This window comes from Vespula pensylvanica, chromosome 10 (assembly GCF_014466175.1).
Source record: "Vespula pensylvanica isolate Volc-1 chromosome 10, ASM1446617v1, whole genome shotgun sequence".
Classification (NCBI taxonomy): Eukaryota; Metazoa; Arthropoda; class Insecta; order Hymenoptera; family Vespidae; genus Vespula; species Vespula pensylvanica.
The window spans coordinates 3,834,724-3,855,364 of NC_057694.1; the positions used below are offsets into that span (position 1 = coordinate 3,834,724).

The 20,641-nt window shown below is 32.4% G+C and overlaps 1 protein-coding gene and 1 non-coding gene across 12 annotated transcripts in view; both read right to left on the reverse strand.

Moving 5' to 3' along the window:
- Positions 1-3,302: 3,302 nt before the first annotated feature.
- LOC122632665 (calcium/calmodulin-dependent 3',5'-cyclic nucleotide phosphodiesterase 1-like) overlaps positions 3,303-20,641 on the reverse strand; it is a 65,257-nt gene continuing 47,918 nt past the window's right edge. For 7 of the 11 annotated variants that reach the window (XM_043819763.1, XM_043819764.1, XM_043819766.1 and 4 more), the window contains 12 exons: positions 12,723-12,875; positions 12,024-12,237; positions 11,804-11,917; positions 9,921-10,073; positions 8,452-8,505; positions 6,966-7,215; positions 6,434-6,691; positions 6,076-6,245; positions 5,753-5,998; positions 5,406-5,632; positions 5,223-5,318; positions 3,303-4,730 (listed from right to left, as the gene is read on the reverse strand). In XM_043819763.1, the coding sequence (XP_043675698.1) occupies positions 4,642-4,730; positions 5,223-5,318; positions 5,406-5,632; positions 5,753-5,998; positions 6,076-6,245; positions 6,434-6,691; positions 6,966-7,215; positions 8,452-8,505; positions 9,921-10,073; positions 11,804-11,917; positions 12,024-12,237; positions 12,723-12,875 (2,024 nt within the window). In that variant the 3' untranslated portion in view covers positions 3,303-4,641. The remainder of the gene's footprint in view (positions 4,731-5,222; positions 5,319-5,405; positions 5,633-5,752; positions 5,999-6,075; positions 6,246-6,433; positions 6,692-6,965; positions 7,216-8,451; positions 8,506-9,920; positions 10,074-11,803; positions 11,918-12,023; positions 12,238-12,722; positions 12,876-20,641) is intronic. The other 4 variants (XM_043819758.1, XM_043819760.1, XM_043819759.1 and 1 more) reach the window with 4 other exon arrangements.
- Trnat-cgu lies at positions 11,090-11,161 on the reverse strand. Its single transcript has one exon. It is a non-coding gene; the product is annotated as a tRNA-Thr (tRNA).

Sequence of the window (20,641 nt, forward strand, 5' to 3'; positions counted from 1 at the left end):
CAGTATTTAAAACATTTTATTTTTAAATAACCGCTTATACACAAAATGAACGTAATTCAATTAAAATATTTTTAATCATAAATAATTTAAACAGATCATCGTTGTTTCTTATTAACTTGATTATCTTATAGAAGAAACAATTACTATTATTGAAGGAATGATAAACTACAATGGATGTAATAAAACTTATATAAGTGTAGAAACAAAAGTAGGAAATTTACTGTTTGAAGATAAACAAAGATATAAGTGATTCTAGAAAAAAATTCGGATTTAGAGATTATCAACGCGTTACAATTAATGAACTAAATACAAATAAACAATGCAAAAGATAACTAAAGTATCAAAGTCCGCAAAAAGTACGTTCTTATTGATATTAGTTGAAGGAAACGATTGCGAGTTCAAAATTTAATTATATTGAAATATTAAATTTAATTATTTTGTGGTTGATATTTATTCTAAGAAAATCTACTTTCTATCGTGTAGGAAAATCTATTATCACCTGTGATGGTCAATATTTCTTTGTATGCTAACGGAAATGACAAGAAGAAAAATCTTCCATTGTTTTATCGGACAACTTATCTTTCCTTGATTAAAAGAATCTTGGTAATATTCCTGAACAATATGTTTTATATACTTACCATTTTAATACTATCCCTAGCATGAAAATTAAATCAAAGTGCCCTATTTTATTTATTTTACAATAATCGTTTATACGCGAGATTATTACAAATCGATTGAAATATATGTAATCATGAATGATTTAAATAAATTGTCGTCATATCGATATCATTTGACGTACCCTGTACAATGCAAACGAATATACACGGGTAGGTAAAATAAATATTTGCAAGAATGATAACACTAAAGTGGGAATCCAATCGGTAACTAATCGAGTATTTTTATTTCTCTGTAGAATTATAGAGAATACAGGGCTAATTATACACGATTTCTGGATAATATATTATTTTCTTTCGACGTATTTTTGATTAATCACATCACATCAAACAGATACGGTGCTGAAATGAACGATTATGTACATGTTTCGTTTCGAATTATACCGAAGAAATAAAATACAGAAAAAATGTAGATATATCAATTTCAATGCTCGATACATACGTCGAAACAAGCCATCCTGACGACGTCGATAACAAACGTCATTAAATAAAGTCAATTTGCGATGATATAATTTGCAGTGGCCAAATATTAGCAAAACGGAAATCATTCTCCGTATGAGATACGTCACTCTTATATTTTACGTGAATGTGCTTATTTCAAGATTTAACATTATTGGTCGAGTATTATTTTATTTGAAGCTTTACTGTAACCGTGATATCGTTCGGTAAAGACGAAATATCTTTCACTCTTCATCTTTTGCTTTTTTAACTTTAACCAGCAATTTTAGCGATTTTTTGGATTATGATACTAATAGTAATAGTGGTAGTAATTATAATAATATTAATAATAATTATAATAATAATAATAATAATAAATTCTTACATGTTATTGTAACCCGAATGAAGCGTAACAATTTGTACGTATGCGGAGAAACGCGCTAATATATGTATAATTCATTTGTTATCTGAAGTTTTGGTCAAGATTTTGCATCGCATAGGAAAAGGCCTGTATCGTCGTCGATGGAAAGACTGTTCGCTTCACGCGATTAAATATATCGGATCGCGCGTATAAGAATGAGGAGAGCGTCGAATTGTGGTAAGTTGAAAATTCTATACCTACAATAGTTCCGTCGTGCCATTACGAAAAATTTTAGAGAATAATAACATTAAAGATTATAAATTTGCTTCCACTCTTGGCTGTTTCAATCGTGCGATCCGATACTATTCTCTTTTTTACAAACCTACTTCCAATATAGGTACATATCTTATTTCTATCACGCGTTTTGGCCCCTCATCCGCCGCAGGGAGGATACTTAATTCGTATTTCTTACTTGTTGCTCATCGGAAGATTTAATTTGTAATCATTTCTTGTTTCTATTTTTTATATATTTTTATTCTCACACTTGACTTTACTCCGTCAAATGTATTTTCCCGTTTCGACTAGATACTCTTGCAATTTTGACTCCTCTTTCTTTTTTTTTTCTTTTCCCTTTGTTAATAGTTACTAGTACACAATTCTATACGCACAGGCACACACGTAATATAATAAAATCGCTTTGAGAGAGCGTATCGCTTTCGCCTGGGTTTAATCAAACGAAAATGAGAAAAAATGGAGCAGGATGGTGAGGAGTGTAAGCGATCGATCGCGCGAGATTTCATTTGCAACATTAATTTATAAAAAACAAGGAGCCGGCGATTAAAAATAAATAAAATATCGCACTGATGGCTCTATTTACACAACGTTTCTACCATCCGCATACTCTCCTCGTTCCGAGAGAAAAAAACAACGCGTGTTATACGTATACCATAGATTTCTCACCTTTGCACCTTCCTGCTTGTAAAAACGTCGAATGAAACTAACTAACGACCAAATGGGAAAAAGAGCAGCAAAAATAAAGGACGGATATAGTTTAACGTGTTTCAACTACGAAGTGCTATACTCGTACAGAAGACACACATCCACTTGACGTTGTTGAAAAGTACTAACGTCACTTTCGAGTCTTCTCTTTCCTCTTGACTTTTCAATTTTAAAACTGCTAGGTACTGCGCGTGTAAGTGCACTACGACGACAGGTACATAAAAAGATACGTTTGTTCGTAGCTTGGTCCTCCTTTTTCTCCCTCTCTTCCTCAAAGATATTCGATAGAACAACGATACCTACATCTATATACAGTGAACGCTCGCAAAAGATCGCAATCGGAGATTATTTTATGACGATCGTTACCGCAAAAAAATAATAGCGGTTACGTGAGCTCGTATTGCATAATTACATTGCTACTAGTTGCCAAACAAACACGACACTACGTAACTTAGTTTTTCTTCTAAGGAATCCCGGACAAGTAATCAAGCTTGCGCGCTAACGCTCGTCGTGAACACGCTCGCAAATCCGACACATATATTTGACATATACATATAGCACAGACGTTTAAATAAATACTAACGACAATAAGTTCTCTTTTACATTAAATATACATCGATTAAAGCTGTACCTCGACGTGTTCACGAATAGATATACATGTACATATCTAACGCGAGTATATACAGAGATATATATGTGTGTATATGTCGGTAATTATCATACTTTCGAGATTCTATTCGTTGAAGGCTTTACGCGGAAAATCGCAAGAGCCCTGAACGTTCGATCAGAGAGAGAGAGAGAGAGAGAGAGAGAGAGAGAGAGAGAGAGAGAGAGAGAGAGAGAGAGAGAGAGAGAGAGAGAGAGAGAGGGAGGAAGGGAGGGTGGTAGAGAAAGAGAGAGGAACAAAAAAAAATAATACAAGTACCTTCCTCTCGCAAGATTCTCCGTAAAATCCGTTAAATCCGTTTCTCGTTCGAACCCTCCGAGGGACGGATTTTCATTCTTATGCGTCTATTTCCATCTTCAAACGAAAAAGTTTCCTTGAAAGGGATGATATGGCTTGTGCGATAATCGAAAAAGCAAATCTACAAACATTTCTCCAGAACCTTTTCGTTCAATTACTCCATACGTTTCATACGTACATTCGACTAGACTTTTCGTAACTTTCTTCGCGGAATAATGTGAAAGTATAAAAATAAGTTAATGTGCGTCTTGTCAGGCTTATTTACAAGGATTCTGAATAATGTCGATTAATATGAATATCGTTCGTGCTTACTACGAAAAAAAAAAGACGTTTATATACTGTCGAGACAAGGAATTCATATAGATATCTCGAGTTCGATGAGTTTAATCTTTTGATTTAATTTAATTTTTTTTTCCTCGATATCCGTCTCTCCTCTATCCGTTTACTTTCTAATTTATGTACCAGCTTGAAATGAAGTTATTAATCGATGCGTTTGAATTGCATTTGCCAGTTCTGTTATAGAATTCGTTGAAAGTGGGACTTTATCCGTGACAAGTCTGTTAAGAATGCATTATGTATTTTTACGTACTAGTTATATAAAAAAAGATAGGTACGAATTGAAATAGCGTTCATAATGCAAGAATAGTTTGTAAAGCTCATTGATAGTAAATAACGCTTAATCGATTCTTCCCTCTCTTTTTTTATAAAAAATATGTTTTTCATCTATGGTTTTAGGCTACGCTCTATATCGTATTATGACTTTAACATGATACTAAGTAAAAGTACGAAAAATTTTGGACCAAAGAAAAAAAAGAAAACGGCAGAAAAAGAAATCACACGTTACTCGAACAAAGATCTATCACGGAATAAGAAAATTGATTTTTTTCTACTTTACGAAAAGATATCGATATTGAAAATACGTATGTATGGGATAATATGGGAGCATTTAGAGAGATAGTCGTTGCACGAAAATGACGTCGAGGTATACATAGCGGATAATCGTCCCAAAGCTAACGCATCGTTAGTAGCATAGATGTTTTTATATCTACGTTCGCATTCACAGTAAATTCCTTATTAATTTCTATTCATAAATATACGAGGAAGAAAGTTTAAGACGATAAAATGAGTTTGGCGTAAAGACGAATTTCTTGTAGCCTAAAATCGCATAGATATTCGAAGTAAGTTTCGATCGTCGACCTGGCACTTCATTCTTCTGCCGTCGTTTGAACATTCTGCCCTTCCTCTTCCGTATTGGAATTTTGTTCTGCTTCTTTTTGTGCCCTAACCTCTGCATCTGTAGAATGTACAAACGATGAAGATATTTACATTTACAAAAAAAAAAAAAATAGAGTAAACGACAACAGAATATAGAGTGGCTCAGAAAAAAGGCTTATTCCACTTCGAAAGATATTGAGAAAAATTGTTTCGCATGAAGCTATATTTTCGAACAAATCGATTATTAATATTGGCTGAATAAATATGCACTTGCTGACTCAACGATTGTTGAACATATAATCTCGAAACATGTTATTTCTCTTTTACAAACAATTGATAACAGTGTATAAAGACTAATAAAGATTTATAAAGTTATTTATAAAGGAGATATAACAATCTGTTAGTCACTCAACTGTTATTTACACTCGATTTTATCGTAAACCAAGTCTCTTATATAAACATTTTATTTTGCGATTTCGATTTATTTTCTTAAGAAAAATTTCTCTTTTCGATTGTATCATGATTATAATTAGGTCATTCAATATCCATAACTTATTTCCATATAACATACCTCGAACCGCTTGTTCCTTCCAAATTTGTTTGTTCTCTGCGAGACACTGTATCCATGGTTTCCCTATCTTAAACCTGTTACTTTCTGCTGTCGAACCTACAATCAATGAATCGATGAACGTTGGAAATATGTATACATTTTGGATAATGACAGTGCAATTATTGAAATTATCGAAACGTTTACCGTTAGCCGACTCATCTACGCTTTCTTTAACGTTCAACGGTCCAAGAACCGTCTCCAACATATCGCTGCACACTTGCATACTCGGCTCGACGATGAATTCTATAAAGCCGATTTGAGATTCCGCTACCAAAGTATTATTACGGTCGCACAAAGGTGAAAATGGCAAGCCAAGAGCTCTCTCCTTGTCGCCTTGCCTAAAAAACTCTTCCAACAGTTGCATCGTCCACCTGCACTCAAAAGGAATTCACTCGCGTCACATAAAGAACGAAATTATTGCAATCGTCAATAGTTCCTAATGCAATATCGTCGAACCGATAAAGGGAGACGATCTGATAAAATGGTCTAACCTATGGTGAAGATCCCATCTTTTCGCGGGATGAGAAATATCGCAGCAATGGAGCACGAGACTGACGGCTTTGCTCTTATCGACGCTCGGTTCTGCCAAGCTTAGCAGATTTTTCATGTTTTTCAGCTGTTGAAAATGAAAGCTCATATCGGTTGCCAAGACCATGTCGATCACGAGCGAACGAAATTCTCGGAATTCTTCTCGCGACAGATTTTGAAGAATATTACATTCGTCTTCCCTTAATATTCTGAAAAAGTACACCATCCGTATTTCTAAAGTTTCCTGTTATATAGAGTACCGTTATATGAAATTAATTCTGTATACCTGAAACTCGCTGATATATGGTGATTTTCTAACACAGCGCGGTCGTTATAGAGAAGTGCCGTATCACTGCCGGACATTACGTGGAAATTGTTTGTGGTCCCAGTGTGCTCGTAGTCGTGAATAATTGCCGCTACGAGTGACGAGAATATTTCTAGATCGGTCAGCCAATTCTGGAAAGAGTAATTTCTCTTTTAACTCTAAGATGATTAAATTTTCAACGACACAATATCTTCAGGTTCACCGTTTCGTATCTGCCTTCTTTATACACGGATTATATATTAGTATTAATAAAATGAAGGGATGTAACAGTGAACGCATTAAAATCTTTTAAAAATACAATTTTGAGATGCGAACTTACCATTAGCCCCGTTTGGCACAAAATATAATGCATGGTTTGAGCGACGTCCGCGGCATGAAGATTATTGTGATATGGATTTCGATGTCTGCAGTATCCTTCTTCAATTCTTCCTAGGAAGCATTCCAGAACCGCAGGTGGTACTTTAAACTTGTGTAACATACCGTACCGATTCAGTAGGTCGTAGCCTATGTATTTGACAGGAGCTCCGACTGCAGCTTCGTTCAATGAAAACACGTCGAAAGACCAGTCGTCCAACGTCTTAAATTAAGATTCATTAAAATTCAGAAAAAAGGTCGTTGGTAAAATCTTTGTTTTAAGAAACCACAAGACTACGTCTAATTAAAATAACGCGAATCCAAAAGTAGACGTGCAATTACTATGGACACGATACTAATAGCATTTCCTCGAATTGCATTCAATTAACATTTATCAAATACATTCACAGTCTCGCGTAAAGAAATATAATTTATAGGTATATATGGGTATATACACTATTTCAATGAGAAGTAAAGTTTTCCAGAGCAAAAACTACCTTAAGTACTTTAACCACATCTGGTGGAAATTGCATGAGAGCGGTATTGGTGACTCTCCTATAAATCCGATCAACGAAAATCCCAGCTCTAATAGCGTGAGCCACAGATCGAAACTTGGGTTTCTCATCCGCCTTCCGCCTTGTCGTGGCAAGTTGTCTGGTGAAGGTTGACGCCAACCATTCACGAACTTCGGGTGGTACCGCGTCCGGTTGTACTTCGGACAATTCGTCATCTTCGTCGGCCAATCGTCTAAAGAAAACCACAGGAAGAAAATGTTAACGACTGAGTCGACGAGTATCAAGATGAAGACGCTTCAAAACTTCTACCTTCGTTTACCAGTAAAAAAAAAAAGAAAGAGAAAAACTGAGTCACTTCCTCGATACTCATCTAGTGAACTTCGACATTTAAAAGTCATCAAACCCGATCACAGTTCGAATTTGACGCTTTCATTTTTTGCAAAAATATTGGAATTCTTTCAAAACGATCCTCGAAAGTTGTTTAACGAAACACGTCTTCCCTGAAAATGTATCTTTTCGACCTCGACGAAGAAAATTACACAGTCACGAATCGATGTGAATTCGCGTCTGGCGACATCGTTCGAATAAATTATTGCGAAAAAATACGCATCGTATTCGTATTTGTTTTTATATATGCATTTACGAATTCAAGCAGCCAAAAGAGGACAATAGTATTGCGCATTAAATGAATTACCGATTATCGAAAATTTTATACAATTTTATTTCTCACAAAAATCTCGCATCTTACGAAATGCATTTTCTTTTTCTATTTACCGGCTAAATCGTACACCTCGAGTACGTATTTTACATCGACAATATAGATAACGTGAATCCAAAAACGACATAGCGCTCTAATTCAGTTTCATAAATGAATGCATTATATTAATGAGAAATCTACGAATAAGAAGTTAACACTATTCTTTGTACGGAACAAGCGCATCCAAAATACTTTGAATTTTTAATACGATTTCTTTTCAGAGCATTTTTGCCATCGACAAAATGATTTTAAAGATTGCCGACCTACTTTCGTTTAAGATTGAAAACGTTTTGAACATCCTGAAAACACTTCGATATCACAACGACGATCCGCTGTGTATAGTAATGTAACTATACAAGGAATGCAGGCAACCAATTAAATTACAACTACGACTAAAGTTACTTACGACGTAGGTACGTAATAATTAATTGTTATTATTCAAAGTATATATGCTGATATGTTTCACACGAATTCGAATAATAAGGAATATCTTATAATTATACACGTACGTACATCTCGAAAAGTGGAGCTGAAATAAATCTATTTTAACGAAAAGCTAATATCTGTTAAAAAGCATTATGAAGAAAATATAAAACGTCATGCAAAATAAAAACTCGAGTGCTATCGTGATAGGAAATAGTATTTATAATAATTAAGAGATAACGGTGAACGATTGTGAGAGGTTGTTTGAATTCAAACTTTTGCACAAACCTACGGCGTACACCTTGTCGGCAAGTAGCAGTTGATTCCGTATGGTCGGCATCTCTACAATGTAAAACATCAAAGAAAAGACATGTAACATTGAGGGTTTTTACATCGATCTACCCGTTGTTAAAAGCAAACGTCCCCATCTATGCGAGGCGTGACTAGAAAATTCACGTATTTCGATCCCGAAACGAAACCAGCATCTTCCTACTTTTTCATTGAGAAACTTTCGAGTCACCCCTGCGATTTTCCGTGTTGCGGGAAACGTTTGATCGCGCGTTCCTTCTCAATTCGTTATACTTAAACGTATAACGAATAGGTAATAACTTTTAAAAACGCCCTATGTGTATACATGCACTCTCTCGAACGTAGGAAAAGACAGATATAGAATAGATTACAATGATGATGCAACTTGTAACAGGCAGGTATCCGGAAACCGCAAAGAGATTACACCTAAAAAGAATCTATAAAGGGGCTAAAAGAAAGAAAAGAAAAATAAGATACAGAAAGATAGATAAACTATGAAAGAATACGAGGCATTCAGGCAGCTTGGAATCACATTTTCATGCTATGTTTAAAATGTCACAATTCCTGTATTCTTGCACATTTTCAAATGTTCTTGCAGGTTTTCAGAAATACTCTCTTTAAGATTTTCTATCGTGCGTGTTTTCAATTTTCCTCTAGAAGAAACCTTTCTCTACGTATAAACATGTCTTATACGAAAGAAGTGAAATTTTTTAAAAATCAGTCGATGCTTTCTATATCGATAGTTCTACACAAAAACGACAATCTATTCTTTTTCCTTCTTGCTTAGACAATATCACAACGCGTTTAATAGAAAGACAAAATATCGATAGAAATGTGTTACGATAGTTTTCAAGCACCCTAACGATATGTTCGTGAAACTACTGAGACTTTTGTCTCTCTCGCTAAAAAAAAAAAGAAAGAAAAAAGACACACGATTTATCCATCGATCATATCCCTTATTCCCTACTACTATAGGTAGGAAAGCTTTAAATCGACTGTTTAATACGGGATCTATATTTTTTAGAGGTACGTAAGAAAAAAAATGAAGGTTTCAGATAAAATTGAGTTTTTCGTATTTATCATCCCGCGATCATAAGTCAGTACTGATGTTATATATTGGAGGGAAGAGCGATGACGACGATACGTAAAAAATTATTTATAGCAGAAGCACAATTCTTTTATCTCGGAGAATCGATTGAGAGACGTTTCAAATATACATAGCTGGGGTAGATACGTGAAGCGTCGATCGCTCGACCCTTATAAGGGATGGTCATTGGCAGCGTTCGAGCATACAATGCATGGTCAAGAACACTGTGTGATATCTGCATGTTACGTGAACCCACTACGAACATCGGCGAAGGAGTGACAGGCATCAGGGGTTGAAGGGTTTCTTTGAAAGTGAGGAGATGATTCGTGTGTGGGGGTAGGAAATGTGAATGTTTCGCAACCTTTCCCACACAGGGGTGCGAAGCTTCCTTTTCTGGGTTACCACCGCGTGGCTCTGTTGTCCATCCGGGTCCATGCTGCCCCCCAGGGATGTAGAAGTCAGGCCCGCACCCCTACGTGATGACCGAGAGCACTCATTCCCGCCTGAACTCACCCTGCGGTAGTGCTCGTTAGTTCATCATATATAGAAAAGAATAAAATAGTCATAGATTACACTTTTTCTTTCTTTTTCCTCTCTGCCCTTCTTTTCTTTTTCTATTTTTTTTTTTTTATTCGCTTTACTATTCCTTTTTTCTTTTCTTTTTTTTTCTTTTGTATTATCGTTTTGCCAATAATCGTTTGCCTTTTTTTCTGCATTATCATCTCCTCAGAAAAGCATTCTAAAATGTCGAAAGCCACGTTTTCCTGCTGCTTGGCACGTAAAAGAAAAAAGAGTAAACGAAGAGATGAAAATTTGGTTGCTCTTTGAAGCAGCAGCAAAGTTCACCATCGTCGAAGTTAACCTGGAAAATGCTTTTACGGGAAATCGAAAGAACGTAAGAGCCATGAGAATACAGCGTTGATGGAACCCTTCCTTTAGAAGGGTTCAAGATTTTCACCAATATCCTATCGTATGCCGTTCATATATTCTTTTCCAAATAAGAGAGTAAGACTTAACGTAACAAATTATAAAATATCACAAAATATAATGTCGAAGGAAACATTAAACTACTTGCTTCGTTTCCAATAGGCATAGGGTAACAGAGAATAATCCGAATGTACCATCGAAAATTAATATCGCTTTACTTCTAGCCAATTTGAGTTCATTTCCTCGGGACAATGGGATCAGCTTCTAATCGGGTATAATACGCCTAAGTCTACTTGGGAAAAAAACTACTTATTCATCAAACTTAATGTTACATGCTTTCGAGTGAGCAAAAATCGCACACGTGAATGTGTACGTCGCATCGGATACACAGGATAAGCGTTAATAAAAATTATTAGCCGAACGCGAAGAATTTTTCAAAGTAACTTATTTGTCATTATTTTCATTATAATCCCTCGATATTTATCGAATCTAATAAAATAAAAAGAAAAGAATAAAATTCAAACAATAATAATCGACGAATAATCCCTTTAATTAACATAAAGAAGAATAAGAAAAAAGTGAGCGAAAAGGAAAAATTCGCTTTGCCTCCTGTGAGGATTGAACTCACGACCCCTGGTTTACGAGACCAGTGCTCTACCACTGAGCTAAAGAGGCGCTCTTACAAACTCTTTCTGACGATTAGTAGATGTACATAAAAAGTCTAAAAAACATTTTAATTTTTACGTTTTATTAATAATTCATCTTATTTGAACGAAGTTTAATTTTTACCATTAGGCGATCGATCGTGCTTTTACGATCTTGATTTAAGGGATCGTGAGTTACATCCAAGAGAAAACTTCGCGAAAGAAAGTAATGTCTTCCTTTTGTTTAAACATTAGCGAGACAGAATCCTATTCTCATTTCAGCATATTAGTTTACGTTCGTACGCACGAGAAGAAGGATCGATAGATGACGACGAGTAAATCGAAGTGAATACACGTTCGACTTTGTTACACCAACTGTAATCGTTTGTCGTGCTTACCATGTTTACATTATCGTTAAAGAACTCTTTCAAAGATCTTAAAAATAATGAAGAATATTAATTATAATTTGTATGTCTTTCTTTGGAGAATCATACATCCTAACGAAGAGAAAAGATCGTGTAATAAAATACAAAAAGAATAGTGTAATACTCTCGTGCGTCTGCAAACTTTTGCATATTTCCAAAGAGACACATAGGACGATATACGTAAAGACGTCGTTTTATATTTTATTAAGCAAGGTAAAATATCGTTATCCATTTAAAATGTAACTTACTTTGTCTCGTCGATGAAGACTGCTTCAAGTACACGTGCCGCATAATGTAAATTTCGTTGGAGCAATTCGGCGGATATTTCGCCATGTTGAAGCTGCCTTAACAGACATCGAAGTCTATAAAAACAAAAAACCAAACAAATAGTAACTGCATCTTGCGATGAAAGTTTTAAAAGAAAATTTTCGATGTGATAAAATCGTTCGCATCTATATCCATTCCTACCTGAGAGCAGCTTTGTCGCAGGCGTCGGGGGTGTCAATGGCGGGTAGTGAATCTGTCGTGAGATCAACATTATCGAGGATCTCGTCGAGATCCACAGACTGACTCGACAAAAACCTGTCAGGATTATGTGATGGCGGGGAACTCTCGAAACTGCCACCACCGAGGCTTTTGCTTTTGCCCGAACTGCGTCGTACTATCGTCAGCGTGCCTTGCTCTGAAATTAAGCGACGATATCGTTCGATAACAGAGCTTTTCCATACTCTTCTGCGAAACGTGGATTAACATGTACTCGTGCCTACATGTATGTATATGTACATATACCTACATATTTTTTAACGATCTCCTTCGAATAGGATCTAATAGGATCTTTAAACGTAAATCTATATTGAAAGTGTACTATAATTTGGAAAATAGTGTGACCTTTATCATCAAATTATTTTATCAAGTAAAATTAAGCTTATATAATTATATGATTACCTTAAATACTATCGGAAGAGTCTTTTATTTCGCAAATTGGTAATATTTTGTTCCAGCATTAAATATAAAACTATTCTAATCGTAAAAAAAATATCGACTTCGACGTAAAGAGAATCGATTTATAACGCGTCCATTTATCTACGCAAAGAAACGAGTAATCCGCGTCCGAGATAGAAACACAAATCGTAAGTGGAATCTCGTGGTAATATCATGGAAACTTACTCGATAGCTGACCATTTCGACCAGGGGAGGAAGGATTGTGCGGGCGAGGTGGGGTTGTACCACTTGAACAGCCGGTAGCCGTGTTCGCAGCTGTATCATGCGAGGCCACCCCCATATCGTCTCTCGTGACCCTTCTATCCGGCGGAGATGCAACTGCAATTTCGAAAAGAAATTTAAACTTACTTCAAAATTACACTTCAGATTATCCTTTATACTTTCTTTTATATTTCGTTTTACAGAAAAACATTCGAACATTTTTTCAAATGGAATAATTTTTTTGTTCTAAACCAGGAAGCGTAATTTCACCCAAAATTGATCGATTTTCTGAATATTCACAAAATGAAATATTTACATGTACAAAATGAATATATTCCTAAAAGCTATTGATAAAAAAAGGTTCAAGGATTTTTAAAGAAGATACTTTTTTTAATTCTTTCTATGTATATTTTATGTGACACACTAATTTCTTCATATCTATGCAAAAATTCGGAACACTTTATTTTACCTACGAAATTTTACTCAATTTTAAAAAGCTTACAAACGTTTTTCCGACTATCTCTATACCATTTTTAACAAATTTTTCATATTTACTTTTTATATTTTTTATTTATTCTCCATTTATTTCCCATTAGTTTTTTTTTCTATTTTTTGTAATAAATATATCACGATTTATCGAGTATGGAAACATTTATCCTCCATAGTCATCGTTTTTTTTTTTTATGAACTCTAACAATTTTTTTGGCGATACTAACCGTTCCAATAAAACTGATATTCGTTTTTACATATTTATTCATTTCATCATATTCCATAATCGATAATTGGAACTAATATTGACATATCTCGTATTGCACATAGTTACTTGATATTTACAGTAATATAGTATATTAACGTGATTACATAATAACAATGCACAAAGGGAATCAAAATGTATGATTTAGTAGTAACTCATAGAGAGAAAATAGTTATTTGTACAAATCTATATATGTATGTTAGAAAGTTCTCTTATATTATTTAATTATCTCCATGCTTCGATTATCCATTTTGAAAGTATTATATTTCCGACGATATTTCTGTCATTAAATTTAATTATATATGTTAGAATTAAATCTTGTTTAAATATTTTCGATGAGCTAATAAAATATAAATTAACTGAAATGCTACTTAATCGAAGAATAATTTTTTTCATAATAGTAAGCACACTATGTCGTCATTATCATTATTATCAACAATTATTAAATCTTCAAATAATTTTCGCATATATATATATATATATATATATATATATATATATATATATATAATCAATTGATGGATCAAATATAAACGATAGAACCGATGGGTCATTCGACTGCAGTGAAAGCACCGCATGATAGCTATCGATTTGTATGCTCCGTCGATAGTCTTTACACTACGTAGATATAACTCATCGAGAAAATTCAGAACGCGAATTGCATCTATTACTTTAATCACATTATACTACGAACATAAAAGATGAGAAGTATTCAAATTAACATACATTAACGTAGATATTGTAGAAAACATCGCTAGTAAGCATTTGACTTTTCACTCCCGTTCAGAACATTTATAATTTCCAATTAATTATAATCTCCAATTAATTTTATTAAAAAACATATTAAAATATTAATACAATTCAAAACATGAAATTAAAATATTTATCAACAAATAATTCGACATAATTTACATGATGCCGTATATAGTTTTTATGTTTGTGCTTTATTTTTTATTAAAAAGTATAAAATAGCAACTCAACAGGTATAAAAAGTATATACAGATATGTACTTAAATTCTAGATATTAAGACTGGTATAAAATAATTGATAAAAGCTTTTTGACAAAAGAGAAAATGTAATAAAGAATATCGACGATGATTGAAACCATTAATCTTCTAAAAGAGACGTAACGTACTCGTAAAATCTTGAGATTGAAATAATATATCATTCTTGATGAAAGAAATAACTTTTGATCTATCATAAAAAAGAGAATTATAAGATATTCATTCATTACACGTAATCTACAATGCTTGAATATTCTTCAAACTCGAAAAGACAAATGGTCACATTTACTCGATAGTTCCAACTAACTTCATTAATTATTTCATTTATTTTCTCGGGTACTTTCCCATGAAATAAGAATAAGAATTTGTTCGCAATAACTATAATAATATAACGATTTATGCGTTAACTATTTTATGATTTTCTTCCTTCCTCTTTCTTCTTTTATTGAAAAAATATGAGGCAGTAAAAAAAAATCGACCATTTATACGTATAATATCTCTCAATTATGTGAAATACTATCTCATTTACTGTTCCCAATATTTAATTGCATTTATTTTTTATATTAAAATAATGATAGAAATAGGTATATCATATAGACAGATATTTATATATGTAAACGTTTGATATGAATCAATTTATACGAATTAAAGCACGATACGCGTTAAATGTTTAATGACAAATAGAATGAATGCTTATTAAAGTGACATTGAAAATATCGATTAGTAAATTACACGTTTTAAAGACGATGCTTTTACGCAACAGTCTAATTGCATTTTTATGCGACGTTAAAATCGATGGATCATTAATTAAATTCTTATCGCATGCAAGGATGTTGGATCAATATAAAATTACATAATCTTCGCATCATTTGTTACCTTACGAGGCGACGTCTTATAATATTAATTACTGGAAATCTCTTATATAATATTCAGACATAGTGATACGATCGGTCGTACAATAAAATAATATATGCAATTGTTGAAAGCATACTACTAGTAACATGCATATAGTCATAATATACACTTCAGTCTTGAAAATTTATACACCGTTCTTTTTCAGTTGTCATTTAGTTATCCTTGAATGATAAAACGTCGATAAGCACGTTGAATAAATCTAAACACGTTTTTTGTTGTCACAGATGTACAAAATTGAATATTTAAAAATTTTCTACTATATTCTAAAAAAATTATACGATTGCTGATAATATCTAGATAGTGAATTTACTCTTATCGTTTTTTACATAAAATAATAGAAAACTAAAATAAGAAGTAAATGAAACATACATGTTTACGTTCTCACGTCGAAGCGTACTAATAATTGTAACATGTTAATAAAATAATAATATTAATCGTTCAGCTAACTTTGAAAATTCATTTGTTCAAATAATTATTTTTAGATACATCTGTTACAATGATTTAGCAATTTATGTATTTATATGTGTAGAAAATGGATAATTTTGAAATGCGCATCATACGAAGTTTGATTGAAAAATATCGATAAATCAAGATTTATTTACACAAGTATTGACGTTACTACCAAATGTTCATTAACAAATCTCGAAGGTGAAAACATCAAAAAAAGCAAACAAGAAAAGATAAAAATATGAAAATATATTTTAGTAATAAAATAGAAACGAATTTTTATTTACAAATTAGATTTTCTTTCCTCATATGTATATTTCATCATATTATATATATATATATATATATATATATATATATATAACAATCTCTTATAACATTCATCAGTTAAGTTAATTTCAAATGCTTAAAATAGGACGATCGTACATAGTTCGTCATCAAGATAGAAAATTTGCCGGGTACAAGCGTGGCAAATAGTCAGCATATTATTGGATTTTCAGAGGGAAAAAGGAAGATAAATTTTCGAAGGGGCTTATTCGTGAGAGTAAATATGTACTCATGTGCGTTGAAGCTGTAAACTTGAATAACTGGAGGTACTGTGGAAAAGCTTTGAAAAAACTAACATTTTCGTTTAACGATCGACGAGATTTTTTGCCTTTATGGAAAAAAAAAATAAAAATAAAATAAAAAAGGAAAGAAAAAAAGAAGTACGAGCAGATCGCGAGACTTGAATTGACTTCGTTTCATCGGATATCTCGAGTTGTGACATCAACGTCGGATATAAAAAAAAAAAAGCAGTAGCTAGCCATAGCTCTTGAAATGATCGTTCTTACGAGTACAAGCTTCGAGCGATGATGACGATAACCAGAGACGAGCTATTCGCATTTTCTCACGAGCCTCGAGTTCAGAGAGATTTCTTTGATTACATTACCCCGCACAAGCATTACCGCTACCAACAAGACCTTCGTCTTACTTGCAATGTCACGCAAAATACATAAATATACGTGCACATACACGTACATATATTTACGTATTCTTGACTTAATTTTCACAGAACTATGTAATATATCTACATATATGGTGAGTGACGCGTTCGACGATTTCACGATGCGTGAATTGAATTATTCATAAGAAAAATACTGAAAATAAAATGAAAATGCGCTATGGCATGGATTATGAAAGAAATATTGAGTTGTCAATGTCGTTAACGATTCAATCAAAATTTCTTATTTCTACCAATCGTTTTATTCTTCGATCGCCACCAAAATTATTATGCAGTATGTATTCTAACTGAGAAAATGAAGATGACGATAAAAATGATCTCGGGATATTGTACTTTATATTTTCTCCTAGATTCGTAAAAACGTGACTATCAAAGCTTACTGTGTCTCATTTTCTCTCTTGATCGTCATCACGTATCTAGTATATATCGGTCGTGCACGAATAAAACATCCATGAAAGTGCTACGAGAAAGGACTTCGGTATAAAGGAAACAATGTTGAAAAGTGAAGGACGGAGATTCAAACGGGTCTTTCTTCTTCTAATTAATGGCTCCACTGTGCATATCTTCTACTGAATTTTACATTACCAAATTTTCTATGCGATAAAACGACGATCTTGTAATACACATACAAAACGCTTTGTATTATTATACGTCTTTCTAATTAATTATCAAATAAGATTTCTTATATCTTTTTTATTATAATGTCTTTTTTATTAGTCATTCATTATTTCTGTAATCGATGCAGTAGATATGAAAAATATATATAAGAGTAAAATAAAAACGAATTATCGATTCTTCTCTAAAAATAATCATCCAAATTATGAAAACGCATTTTGCAATGTTATTATGTTAATCCAACACAAAACAGAGCTTTATGAAGTTTGTTAAAATCGAAACTTAGTTCATTAGTAATTTACTCTTCGGTAAAATCAAAAAATAATTCATTAGTAATAAATACTTTACCAAAACAAAATATATCAAAATTATATGTACTATTCTTGTAAATGTATTAAAACATAATTATGATTTTCCGAAAACAACATTTGAAATATTATCTTCAAATATATAACTATAAATGATTAAAACCTATTATTTTGGTATAAGTCCCCATAAAACTACCGAATAATTCATTATATTTTATATATTAACAAAATAAATAAAAACTAAGATACGATTTATCAGATAACTATCATGAGGAGTTCAATAGATTAAAAACAAGTATTAGAATCAGTCAAGAAAATACATTGTAATAACAACATATGTAAACACAATGTATACTTAACGATAAGGATGTCTCTATATTAAATTTAAACAAATATTATATGATGAATTATATTATTTTATATGTATTTTCATTTATACGAATACGCAGCTTTTAATTACCGTTCCATTTTAATTACCATATTTTATCGAAAAATACATAATATTTTTCCGTAGTTATAGATTTTTGACGAATTGTATGTCAGTTTAACAACGTCATGATATCGATATAATATTCTATCAGATCCATAAACCTTCCGGCGACGTATCCGTTATTTCTTCCTACACTATACGGCATTACCTCATTTCAACATTGTACGGACATAAATCAGGAGACCGCGTGTAAAACGAGCTGCCGTTCTTTGGGAAGAAAGGAAGGCAATTGAACGATGTCGAGAGAAAATTAGTTTCGTTGTATACACCCTGTTACTTTAGAACTATCAAAGAATACCATTGTTGAATGATGTCTTGAACATTTATAAACAAATTTCATGAATTCTACGTTATCTTTTTTGAACGTTTACTTGATTGAGTTATGTTCCAACATTTAAAAACAGTCGAAAAGTATACAACTATTTTGACGATTGATTTATTGCAAAAATTTTCTTTATATCGCGGACGATAAATATTCGAGTAAAAAAAAGTTGAACATTTCGAGTTATAACAACATGCAAATGCTTGATAGTAATTCAATTTCTGTATTTCTCTTTTATTTCTTTCATTATTTTTCATTACAGCTTTTTTAATTTCAAAGATTCTAACTATTCAAACGTATCGATGATCTGTCGATAAAAGTAGAAGATGCTAGCATTCAAAATATTTGTTCGCTTAAGGTACGAAACTATAGGCATAACGCTAGTAGCTAGGAAAGATCGATAGAGGATGTAATACGCGTTAACTCACCGTATTCCTTATCTATACACGCGATCGTACTTTCGTAAAAAAGAATCGCGTGCACTATTTCCCTTTTACATTCATAGAGCGACACCAAGACGGTGTTAATTTTTATAGTACGTACTAGTAAAGTCTTTAATGAATTCGCCAACAACGTATTATCGAGTGTTAAAAAAACTCACGGTTATTGCAATGTAACTTACAACATTTTGTGATGAATATCGAGTTACTTTCTTTATATCATCAAAAAATTTTTCTTAAAGATTATAACGATTTTTTGTCAAATTTGATGCACATATGAAAAAGTATTGAAGAATATTTTAAAAAGCTTATAATAAGAAAACTATCGTCTCTCTTATTTCGTATTTTACATTTTATATAGATATTGTATCTTCAGTAAAGTGTTTTTTTATTTTACTATAAAAAAGGCGAACGATTTGTTATTAATCATGATAATAGTTTGATCAAAGTCTCTATTAAATAACATCATTTTCAAGCGACTAGTATACACTATCCAAACTTAATTGATTCAATCATTCATTTCGTCACTATTACAATCTCATCTCTGTGTTGTATTAGGTAAGTTACATTGTAGGAAAGATCAATGCCTGTACATACTGGTCAATAACGTCTATTGTGTTTATGTCGTAATACTACTGCATTCAACAAGGATAGAATGTTATTTGAACGTTATGCGGAAATGGTCTCGAAGTTTCAACGTTCCTAGAAATACCAAAATTATCGTTATACGTACATATATATATATATATATATATATATATATATATATATATATTATATGTCGAATAGAAACTTATATAAATACAAGCCATAAGTTGAACCTTCCAATAATATAATGGTTTGAAATTTATTCCTTTATAAAAATTTTATAACTCTTCACATTTGTTGTAATGCTGAAATAAAATATATTTTATAAAATATATATATATATAGATATATTTCTTTTTATCTTTCAGAATTGGAATACAATATAATAAACTTTTATATCATATTTGACTGATATAAATTTATTTATTGTTACCGATTGTAAATTAAATAAATTAATTAAATATTACGTTGCTGTAAAATATTTTTACTTCGGAATGTTTGTGTTATCTATGTATCTACAAACTTTCATGCGTATGTGTACACACATATAACTATAACTTAACCATGTTAGTTCACTTGGCCAATTTGGTAAGCAATAAACTACTAAACTCAAAGTTAAGGGGATTGCTAAGTTACCACAATACAATCAAACTCTCTCCTTTATGGATAGAACATTGATACAATCACCACTTTACTCGACCGACTTCTCAATGATTATCTTCGTATATACTACAAAGACAAATTCTCTAGCATTTCTCCAAGAAATGGAGATTAATTATATACACAATGCTGGAATCGCAATTCATTTAAATTTGAATAAAATGTATATGTCTACAGACGGTAAATTATTTTGCCATACAATACACGAGTATTTCGAATTTATATATTCAAAGGAAGAGCTATATATGTGAATATGACCCTTTGAAAGGTAGACACACTATAGAAGATTTTATACGTTCACGTACTACATAATACAATTAAACCGCACGATTAGATT